General features: G+C 33.8%; 1 protein-coding gene across 2 annotated transcripts in view; it reads right to left on the bottom strand.

The window, feature by feature from the left end:
* LOC143238824 (MAM and LDL-receptor class A domain-containing protein 1-like) overlaps positions 1–12,309 on the bottom strand; it is a 49,902-nt gene that overhangs the window by 34,261 nt on the left and 3,332 nt on the right. Inside the window, exons 3-6 of one of the 2 annotated variants that reach the window (XM_076479386.1) lie at positions 6,058–6,345; positions 4,972–5,249; positions 4,162–4,255; positions 2,332–2,478 (exon numbers count right to left, since the gene is read on the bottom strand). In XM_076479386.1, the coding sequence (XP_076335501.1) occupies positions 2,332–2,478; positions 4,162–4,255; positions 4,972–5,249; positions 6,058–6,345 (807 nt within the window). The remainder of the gene's footprint in view (positions 1–2,331; positions 2,479–4,161; positions 4,256–4,971; positions 5,250–6,057; positions 6,346–12,309) is intronic. The other variant, XM_076479387.1, reaches the window with a different exon arrangement.

Here is a 12,309-nt window from a genome sequence, read left to right as displayed (position 1 = left end):
TGAGGAAAGGCTACTACTATGAAAAAAATTGTTTTTTCTCAATCCTCGGAAAGAAATGTGTCTCGCTCATTTGAACTAAATGTGATAGAGTTGCAATGCGTTCTTCAATGCCCGTGACTCCAGTGGACTGGTCTCTAAAATACATTTTCTGAATGATTTTCTATTTATAAAAAAAAATTATGCTCGCAGAAAGGAAGAACAGGAAAAAAATATCTTTGCATACAACAGAAATTATTTTTATGAAGACGTGGTGAAATAAGTTTATTCTCTGTAGGTATGGATGATGAAAAATATATCAAAAAATTTCTCAATTATGTAGAATACTCAATTGGAAATATAAACGGATATTCTTCATACAAGAAAAGAAATGATGGAAAAGATCAAGTTGAAGTCGGAGCAAAAAATGTAAAAGTAGATAATCGTTGGATCCTGTAACCTCCTTTTTTATGTTTACAGTACAATGTCTTTATCAAAATTAAAGTTTGTTCAAGTTTTAAAACTGAAAAGTGTCTTTAATTATGGTTACAAGTTTTGTGATAGCACAAACGTTCAAATTAAAGTAATAAAGTCTAACAGAAAATTTAGATTTGAATGAAAAAATGTATTTTTGATTAAAGATTTATTAGTGGACGCAAAGATGATTGTCGTTCTCTTGAATTTGAAATGCATGGCTAATCATATCCCATAACGAAATTAACTGTGGTATAAGCTAAATAATGGAGATCCTTCTGCAAAGAATGCCTCATATATGGAAGTCGAATCATTAAGTGTGGTTAAAAATTAAGGTCTGAAAGAGAAGAAAAAGAGGTCGCCTGAGATTGCTTTTATTATATGTGAATGAAGCTGTTTTATTCAAAGATTTGAATACTATTAATGAAAGGATATTTTCTACTTCTACAAAAGCAGCTAAACAAATGAATATTTTAGAAGATGACGTAGAATGGGAAAGATCTCAAATCAACAGAAACATGTTTTTCTCATTTGTGTGTTTTCTTTAATTCACAGAATCGAAAAACTTTAGAAGGAATTTAAAAATGAAGCTGTCGAAAAACTAATTCCTAGTCATCCCTTGGTCAATTTTTAGAATGTATGCCTTATGGTTACTAAAACACAAAGATGCAACATGGTAAAAAAGAAGAAGAACAAACGAAGTGGCTCCGCCTAGAGAAGATATATTAAATGAAGAAGAAATTAAAGAAGTTACGGTCAAATAAATTATTTTGGAAGAAAATATAACAATAACCCGAATGAAAAATTGCAGGATATAGTGAAGAAAATTATATCTGAAGTACATGGAGAGACTGATCTAAAGACATTATTTATAGATGGACCAGAAGGAATTAGGAAAATATTTACTTACAGTTGTCTAATGTATAAATTAAAATGGTAACAAAAAAAATCTTGGCAGTTGTCTGGATTGAAATTACTGCCAGGAGGAAGAATAGTTCATTCCAGTGCCTTCTTTAGAAAATCCTGTTTCAAGTATTACAAAAACAGCAAGTATGAAAAAATTATAGAAAAATATTACATTAATTTTATGGAGTGAAACGTTGAAGGTAGAAAATATTGCCTTAGATGTCTGAGATATACCACTTAGATACAGTTGTTTTGTTTTAAATTTTGCTACTCGAGGGCCATCTGTGCCAACCGTTTCAAATTTATTAGTGACAAACTGGAGGGAAGGCACCTAGTCAGCATCACTCACTGCCAACTCTTTCACCAACGAATAGTGAGACTGACCGACTCGTTGAAGGGAGAGCATGCTTGGTGGCGACGAATTTAACGCGCTAATTACGAGGCCACTTAGAAACGTCAAGAGAAGTAATGAGCTGTTTGGATCCAAAATTATTACATTTAGGGGAGATTTCAGGTACAGACAACTTCTTACAGTTGTAGACACGTATCTTGTTTTACAATAGTCGAAATATCAATACAATATTAAAAGTCTTGGCCGATGAAACAACAACAACATAAAATATAAAATCATATGAGAATCGGACCAGGACAACAAGAGTTTATCAAATGGTTACTAAGTCTTGAAAATGGACAAATGAAACAATTTCCTCAATTACCAGAAGACTGTTTTAAAGTATCGGAGTAATGTGCAACTGAAGATGATTTAATTGAAGAAATATTCAGAAAAAAATTAACATCAGAAAATGCAAAAAAACGTAAAAGATGAGAGTGTTGCCCACAAAGGAATGTTGTAGAAAAAGTACTTTAAATGTTATTAGTGCGTTCTGCGTGGATATTGTTAGTACATACAGGATTCTAAATGAAAACCGTATAAAACAAAACAGACACTAATGATAATACAACCATGATACATACCAATGCGCCCTCTGGTAATGGTACTCCCGTGGTCTCTTTTTGGACCAGTAATTGTACTAGTACTCCCTCTATCGAGACTCCAGTCAAAGTCGTCTCCTCTGTCAACATTTTCAAAACTACAGAAATCCTTCTCGAAAGAACAGTCTCCTACAAAATATTTAAAAATTAATTAATTAATCAAATTCTAATTTTCTGAAACTTCCTATCTATAAGATAATTAACTTTTTTTCCGTAAAATTCTCATCCGGCTATGAAAACTTAAAAAAATATATTTTACTTAAAGAACCTTAAAATTATTAAATATTGAGTCACAGTATAATATTTAAATAAGATGTAAAAATCTATGTATAAACATTTAAGTCAGATATTTCTAACGTCCATCGAATTATGACGATTCATGGTATAATATACTCTAACAAGACGTAAAAACACACGATTAACTAACAAATACATTTCTAACTACCGTTCAATTAAGTTACGGTGAAACATATGAAAACAAAATTTAAAAAAAAATTAATTCGATCGCATCCTAAATGTGTAATGTTGGGAAATCTTCCAACAACATTCAGTTAACTTGAGTCTTGTTAATGAAGTACATCTGTCTAAGGCATTTTTGGACGACGTTTCGAGATGCCAGAGCAGGTATGAACCAGATCGACCTGATTAAGATCTTTACTAACAGTTCGAAACGTTCTACAAACACTTCTCAATCAGATGTAATTTTCTAACAATCCCTTCCAAGTATACTTTCTTCTATGTAAATCTTTTTACTAGCAATTACATTTAGTTAGCACTACACTATAGGTCCGGCATGGCCAGGTAATTAAAGCACTTGACTCGTAATCTGAGGGTAGTGGGTTCGAATCCCCGTCAACCAAACATACTCGCCCTCTCAGCCGTAGGGGTGTTATAACGTGATAGGTAATCCCAATATTCGTTGGTAAAAGAGCAGCCCAAGAGTTGGCGGTGGGTGGTAATGACTAGCTGCCTTCCCTCTAGTCTTACACTACTAAATTAGAGATGTGTAATGCGGATAGCCCTCGTGTAGCTTTGCGCGAAATTCAGACCAAACCTTTACATTATATGTTTATCTTTATTAGTAAATAAATGTGATCTTTTTTGTTTGAAGTTTATCACAAAACTACACAATGGGCTATCTGTACACTGCCAACCACGATTAATAAAACCGGATTTCTGGTATTTTAGGTCCACAGACATACCACTGTTCCACTAGGAGTCATAAATATAGAAAAGAAACCTTAGTGTGTACAAAAAGGTAAATATTTAAATATATAAAATCATCATATTCTTTATCATTTTAGAACTTTCAAGTTTGAAGTGCCAAACACGTTACTTTATATTACTTCTGCTGCTACAATGACAGGTGGATATTGCTCTATATTCTTTTTATTTCTACTGTTGTGACAGAGTTACTAAAATGCTATGATATTATAACGCTTACCATTGAACAGAAAATTAAACACACAAGAGACTGGGAATTTTATCTTCTTATTCAATGAAATACGCGAAAGACTGAAAATACCTAACTTTTATCCAATGAAACATAAAAGAGATTGAGGATATCTATTCTCTTATCCAGTGAAACGCACGAGACATTGCTAACACTTACTCATTTACCCGTATCCCTAATATTATTATTATTTTGTGAATTAAGATTTGTTCACTTGTTGTTAAACACAAAGCTACATACAACGATATTTGTGCAGTGTCCACAGCGAGTATCGAAACTGAGTTTTGAGTGTAATAAACCGAGAGACCGTTAAGTCACTAGGAAGGGGGGAGTAAGAAAAGCCCAGAAATATTAAATACCTTGGCATGGTCCGTTAGTCATAGTTATACTGTCCACAGCAGCGTATCCTCTCCTGTCAAGTTCTTGACTTCTAGGTAAAGCTTCGAATATGATCTATTACAGAACAGGGAACAGTGCACCAGTCACTAAAACCTTCGCCTGATTTATTACCCAGAATATGAAACGTTAATTCCTCCCAATTACATTAGATAACTTTGTACATTGCAACCGCTTTATCGAATTCATTTTATGAACTGTCTTCTCGGGTATAAAATGTTATAATTTTTTTATGTAACATTTAGTTAGCTAACAGACCTCTCTCTGTGCCAGGAACAATAATCCCAACTTTCTCGGTAATAATTACATGTTTCATAAACAATTGCACATAGCTTTCATTAATTTAGTGTCAACACCAGTTAGTCCAAAATATGTTACCAGTGTCATTTCAAGTAAAAATTCAATTATGCAAATAATTGTTGCAAATTCACGGGTAGCTTTTACCAGTAATTCACATTAGCTTGGGGAATAAAAATATAATGCCACCATGAGAATGGATTAAATATTTTTAGAAAATTACAACAATTAAAAACAATTATGTAAGAATTATTCGTGGTTTAACCCGATTTCCTCACTATCTATAGCTTGAAAACGATTGTAATTACTTTGAACATTACTACGAATCATATTCCAAGTGTTAGATGACTATGTTGAAAATAAAAAATGTCTTAAAATAAAATCCAATAACAGTAATTTAGGAGCTACATGTGATCATATAATACTTAAATAGGTTTCAAATCTAAAGAAAAAGTAAAGATCACAATTAGGCTTACTCGGTAGAAGTGATCAGATGAAAATGTTGCTTTCCCATCTTCCCACCTTCCTTGCGTAGTATCCGATTTTTCCCATAATGAATAAGTGTTTTGGTTAAAATCATCGTATAGCAACACTCTTAGACCAAGTACGTTAAGCCCCTTCATGCTGTATTGGAACGTCAAACACTTTCCCTCTGCGTTACTAGGCGTGAGTAACGCAGATGATAACCATGCCTTATCTGATAAGTTTTTTGGTTCGTCCCCGATCACTGATAGGTCGACGAAAGCATACCCACCTAAAGAATAGAAGTCAGTTTTCGCCACGCGACTAAAAAAAAACGGGCATCTTCTACTTAATCGTTGAAAGGTAAAACTGTAAAGTTACAGTCTAACTCATCGTTAAGACTATAGTTGTTAATAAGCAACGGATAAGAAAACCTTAAGCTGTTTGAAATATTTAATCAACGTGTATTCATTTATGGTCAGTTAGTTAAAATATTTTCATCATAAGCCAACAATCAGCAAAAGTAATCAATAAGGATAAAGTTAATAATATTTCCATTGAAAGCCAAATTTCCTAATATTGCCAAGTCAATGTCAATATTTCAAATACTTTGTACTCATTTACTTAGCTAAAATTTTCTAGCTCAGGACTACATATAACTGTAAGTTAAGGAAGCAAAGAACTGAAGTAATACGAATTTTCATTCATTCAACAATGTGCAAGATAACTATTTCTATGTTTACATAATTGCAAATTAATTAAAATAACATTTATTTGCAGACTGTGGTTATGTTAAAGACATAATAAATATGTATAGATATATTTCATTTTTCTTTCTTTTCTTAATTTACAGTTAACTTATTTATACGATTCATAATGATTGATAAAAATTTAATTTATCATTATTAAAACACTTGAAGATCTAGATAGAAGAGGTGGGTGAAAAATTCGTGATGACTAGAAACTCATTTGAAGTTAAAATGTATTCTCAAGAATAAAACTTAAAACATAAAAAGTAAAACTTAAATGTCATTTAAAACTTAAAACGACACACTTTTCTGTGTACCTTGTTTTTAACACAGACAAATGTTAATCTTTACCTTCAAAACTGTTTGTTCCGTCAACAGTTGGTCCTCCACTCCATAGAGCGTTTTTACCTGAGTTTAATTTCCACGTGTACACTCCAAACATTTCTTCTGCCTCATTCAGTTGAAAGATACAAGGGTCAAGGTCAAAGGTACTAGCATTGGTGAAACTGCACTCATGATGCGAAAATGTATCTCCGATGTCTTCCGTGATTGTAACAGAAGAAATGTTACTTAGTTCAGTCGTGGTAGTTTCTGATATTGTTGTAGAAATAGCACTAAAAGGCGTACTAGTGCTAGACTCTGTGGTTTGAAATCATAATTGGTATACATGTATAAAAACAAGTGAAAAATAAACAGCAAACCATATAGAGATACTATTATTTATGCCCTTTCACGACAAAAAACATAAATGTTTATATTTTATAATAGTTTTTTAAATCTTTTAGATTTTTGAGAGGTGTGTAGCACCAGCCTGCTGCTCCTCATATTCAACACAATGTAGTAATGGGCACACATCAGTCACTCTGATACTTTAACTATTTCTTTCAGATACGTTAAAAGCATTTCTGAGCGTTACTTATTAACTATATGGTGGAATTTTAACACAAAATGTAAAATGAAAGCCATCTAGCAGGTAGTGAAATTATATATGTTAGAATTATCCTATAACTTTGTGACATCCCAAATATGAGAACCATCCCACAGTGGATGTCATTTCAAATGTAAGGACCATTCCACGGCGAGTGTCATTTCAAATATAAGAGCCCTTCCACGGTTAGTTACATCATAAATCTAAGAACCACTCCATACCTAGCTAATTAGGCAGGGCTGATATAAGTAATGGTAAAGAAAGAAAATAATAGATCTGAAGAAACACTGACAATTAAGTAATTATTGATGTGGCGTCACAAAGAGCTTAATAAAATTATTTTCCACTGTTAGATCTGGCATTGCCAAAACGTCAATACAATCGAACAATGCTTTATTCTCACAGTTTTAAAGCTTCTGTTACTAACTATCTAAGACCAACTAAGTATCGTAGTGGTTTAGATAAAAGAAAACGTGTATTTATACTTTTTATGTACTCTAGAAAGGGTTCGTTTACGATCTGCAATTAAAACAATTTATTTTTGCATAGAAAAACACCAGATAAGTAACTTACAGTACTGATACTTAAATAATTTCATAGGCGTCATTATAAATTGTTTGTGCAGTGTATTCCTGATCAATTAAACAAGGGCGAAGTGGCTTAAAACCATCTTAATTAGGGCGACAAACGTAAGAAGATTTGGGAGAAATAAAGTGTTATAAATGTTTCATGAGGAATTTGGACAATGTTTCGAAAAGTTTACACCATTCGTCTTCACGACAACTTGTTTCAGACTGCAAAGGTTTATATAGTGGTCTGAAAAGGAGCAGGTGAATTTTCATCGTGGGTTGCTGACCAATGTTATTTTATTTGTCTGAGTCTCTATTGGGTGAGAACGTCTTCGCTTTATCTTAGAAATACTCATTTATTTGTTTTGCAGAGTCGATGAGTTTGTAATTTTCTCAGTCTATATTGTTTTGTTGGTTCTTTCAGGGAGGAATTCTGAGGAAAGTGGGGTCGTTTTTTATTTGTTTTCATTCTTATTATAAAGTGGCTTCCTTTTCTCCATTGGAATGTGGTGTTTAATAAATAATGTTTGTTGTTTGTTTTGTTTTGGTGTGAATGTTCTATAAGGGTTCCATGCCAGTGTTGAATTCTTTGGTAATGCATTTTATTCTCTTACGTAAGTTATGCATGTGAGGGACGCAAACTTTGTCAGATTTGTTGTCTTTTTTTATAGTGGTTTTCAAGTTGTTGATGATGAAACTGGAAGATTATCCAGTCTTTTCTAAAGATTGCATGTTACTAGTTCTGTTGTACAGACCCGGATGATATTGGATATAACAAAGGGTGAATAATGAATAATGGACAGGAAATGTTTCTTCATTCATTAACTTGGTAGAACATTGTATTGTATTGTATTGTTGTATTGTATCCTGACATCAATACAAAATAAACATAACTTTAACTTAAATAGGAGAAACAAATTCGGTCTAACATAAGTCAGACAAACCACTTTTACAACCACACATCCCAGCCACGGTAAAAAAGTTTTGCGCCTTGTAACAAGTGAGAATTTGCAAACACAAACATGAATACCATATGTAGACTGTTTACCTGTAGAAAGGAACGGTGCATAGTAGGATCAAAGAAGTTATCTAATTGAAAAAGCCTTTTTTCATTATAGCAATATAAAAGTTGACAGTAATTGGTGTTGGCGTTCTCTATTTCTTCTAGACTACTGTCATTTATAAATTAAGAACGGCTGTTGCTAAATTCCAAAAACAAAGAACCAAATTATAAGAAGACACACTGTCAGTTCACCGGATGCAGCGCACATGAATTTCTGTGTGACTATAGGCTGTTGAAACGGATGCTGGAAACCTTCGTCCTCTTATACCTGAATATTAGATGAATTATTACTGAATCTTTGCACTGGTAACTGCATTGAAGAGCTGTCACCAAGACATAAACTAACCAAACATGTCAGCAAGGACTGTAAATACATGATGAATCTTCAAATCGTTTTAAATATTGCATTCAGCCTCTGTATAAAGTGTATTATAAGGACAACGTAGAATCATTGCAGGAATAATACAGTACATGTAATATAAATGATTTTCTTTGAAAACAGTAACTGTTGCTGTACTGCTAATGTAAGTACTATAGATTTCAGTAAAATATAGCAAAATACTCCCAATATATAATAATTTCGGAAACATCAGCGTTAGTAATAATAGTGTAAGAGTTGTAATGTGAGGAGAGAAAAAGAACTTTTGTTGAAATACTGAAATTACAACAAAAGAAACATTAATTAAAGTATTGTAATTGTCACAACAGAAATATTTCAAAATACTCTTGCTTTCTCCCAATATTATGTTCCCCCGATAGTACAGTGTTAAGTCTACGGATTTACTACGTTAAAATCAGTGGTTCGATTTCCCTTGGTGTTCTCAGTAGATAGCCTGGTGTGGCTTTGCTATAAGAAAAACATGCACACACCCAAATCTTATTAACACCTAAATTTATAAGAACACAACAAATTGTTTGTCTGCAAACTACTCCGTAATCTTTTGACCAATCTCATCCAAATTAGTTTGGATGATATATTGGACCATAGGGGGGCTATTACCCGATCCTATCTGTTCTGGGTCATGCTTGCAACCAACATATATTTGTTTTGCTGATAACCTCACAGTCTTAAACTAAATTTTAATATTTTAATTTTTCTTTTGAAAGATGTTCAGTTATTTCATTTAAAGTGTCAAGCAGTGATATTTTTTTCCAGGGAAAAATAAAAATCCAAATAGCAGTGCTACATCTGAAAACTCCTTGCTTTTCATATGATGAGTTCAATGTTGGGTGTTCGAAAGCAATATAATCAATAAACCTCTTTGTTTTGGTCCAAAAGTGTAGAGAAACTTCAAGAAACTTTCAGAGCGCCAACAAACACTGAGTTTGGAGAGAAGTATTGGTAAAACGTAATATGACAAAATAAAACAAAATAAAGTTATTGTAACACTGTTTCTGTAATGTGGAATAAAGTAGGTGTGAATAAAATAGTTGTAAAGTAGATTATGTGTGAAATAAATTATGCACGTAAATACAAACCCTTGATTTAATTTATTAGTACAAGACTCACATTTAATCCTTATGTTACTAATGACGTAGGACAGTGAATCAGCTTGTCATGAATTATAAAATCATCATCAGAAGTAAAAGTAGTGCTGGTAAGACGACAACACTGATTATAATTAATATTATTAATAGTTGGCGACTGGTGAATAACTGTGTGACATCTCAGGTTACGGTGAATAAACCCTACAAGACCGGAAATATTGTTATTTCATATGATGTATGTATATCATATCATATCATATAAGACAACAATATTTCCAGTCTTGTTTGTTTTGAATTTCGCGCAAAGCTACTCGAGGGCCATCTGCGCTAGTCGTCTCTAGTTTAGCACTGTAAGACCAGAGGAAAGGAAGCTAGTCATTACCACCCACTGCCAATTGTTGGGCTACCAACGAATAGTGGGATTTACCGTAAAATTATAACGCCCCCACGGCTGAAAGGGCGACCATGTTTGGTGTGACGGGGATTCAAACCCGCGACCCTCGGAGTAGGAGTCGAGTGCCTTAACCACCTGACCATGCCGGGCCTTCCAGTCTTGTAGAGTTTATTCTCCGTAACCTTAGATGTCACACAGCTTCACCAGTCGCCAACTCCTGCCTACATTCCCATGTTTCATTATAGCATAATTAAGTTCCTCTTCAAAATGGCTTTTTTTCGCTTGATACAAATCCTAATTTACTTTCCATTTTGCTGGCTCTATATGTCGAAATACAACAGATTCAGAGCCGGAAGATTATCATGTTTTAGAGGTTAGTTCAAGGTCTTATGCTGCTGCTCATAATAAGCACTAATCTGTTACTTGAATCAAGATATCGATTAATGTATCCTCACAGTGGGTCCTATTTGTTCCACTGTTGACGATGTAAGCAACGAATTGTCTCTCAAGATGGTGAAACGGATAACAATGAATGCTCACTAAAATCGGCTTGCAGTTTTAATGATATTCTCAAGGTCAGTTCAGTGAAGGTTCTTGAAATGATTATTAAAAAATAGACAAGATGAACAAGTTGTAATAGTTTCTAATAAGTTGGCGGAATGATATATCTTGTGACAAAGTGTAAGAGGATTTTTCGTTTCGAGTGCTCAATAAGATCTATTATGCCAAATGTTTGTTTGTTTGTTGTTATGCAAAACTAAACATTGGGTTATTCTGTGCTCTGCCCATCACGGGTATCGAAACCCGGTTTCTAGTAATATAAGTCCGCAAACTGTACCACTAGGGAGATATGTGAAAGTCCTTCTTGTTTAAGTGTTTGTGACTCACATTTTGGGGCGTTAAGACTGCTCTGGCTACTATAGTGTTAATTATTATTCTTGGAGCTTACATTTTAGTACCTTAAGACACATTTGTCTATTACACTATTATTTAAGTGTTTGGGGTGTCACAATTTAGTGCTGTAAGACTGATCTGACTATTTTAAAAGTAGATATTGAGGCTCGTGATGTGACTTCCTTACCCTATATTGTCTGTTACAGATTCAAGACCTGTGTTTACTGTCTCATCTGTGTTTCTAAGGATATTAGCATTTTATATCCTGATCCAAAATTTTTAAAACTATTTCTAGTGTAGTTTCCTATTCCTGTAACCTATTTTACATTTCAAGAAGTCCTTTACATTGTAAGTATTCTTAGTACTTGGTTCTTGTTATTTCAAATCATTTAAATCTGGATCACTGATTTAACCCCACTTTTAAGGTATTTAACTCAGAAGTCCGAAATTATGTTTTTAAAAATTACTCAACATTTCTTTTTGGTATTGTGTAGGGCCCGGCATGGCCTAGCGCGTAAGGCGTGCGACTCGTAATCCGAGGGGCGCGGGTTCGCGCCCGCGTCGCGCTAAACATGCTCGCCCTCCCAGCCGTGGGGGTGTATAATGTGACGGTCAATCCCACTATTCGTTGGTAAAGAGTAGCCCAAGAGTTGGCGGTGGGTGGTGATGACTAGCTGTTTTCCCTCTAGTCTTACACTGCTAAATTAGGGACGGCTAGCACAGATAGCCCTCGAGTAGCTTTGTGCGAAATTTCCAAACAAACAAACAAACAAAAAGCTATTGTGTAAGTTGTTAACTATGTATGGCATAGAGTTTTTGGGGTTTTGTTTTCAAGTATAAATTTTTAGCTTATAGCCCCATCTCTTGACTAGTTTAGGATGTAATTACGGTTTTTGATTCAGGAGGTTAAACCCTTTTGATTGATGTATCAGGTCATACCTTAAATTATGTCCGAAAACTTAATACAGAATGCGCATTATCATTTCTGTCTTTGTAGAAGGTTTTAGTAACTAAAATATGTAGTAGGACGTTTATAAAAATGTTCAGACAGATAAAAGAAACTAACCCATCTACACCTTTTCTGATCATTAATCAAATAAACCCTTATGAAGATAGGTGTGTCTGAGGAACATTATTAGGCATATAACGTTCTATGAGTTTAAAAAAGGCAATGGTGCAGCAGAAACTACACAAAACATTCAAGGTGTTTCTGGTGCAGAATCTCTCAATGAAAGAAAATGTTGAAGGTGGTTTCAGAAGTTCAGAT

The sequence above is a fragment of the Tachypleus tridentatus genome, chromosome 13 (genome assembly GCF_004210375.1).
Source record: "Tachypleus tridentatus isolate NWPU-2018 chromosome 13, ASM421037v1, whole genome shotgun sequence".
In the NCBI taxonomy this organism is placed as follows: Eukaryota; Metazoa; Arthropoda; class Merostomata; order Xiphosura; family Limulidae; genus Tachypleus; species Tachypleus tridentatus.
This window is presented reverse-complemented; position numbering and strand designations above follow the sequence as displayed.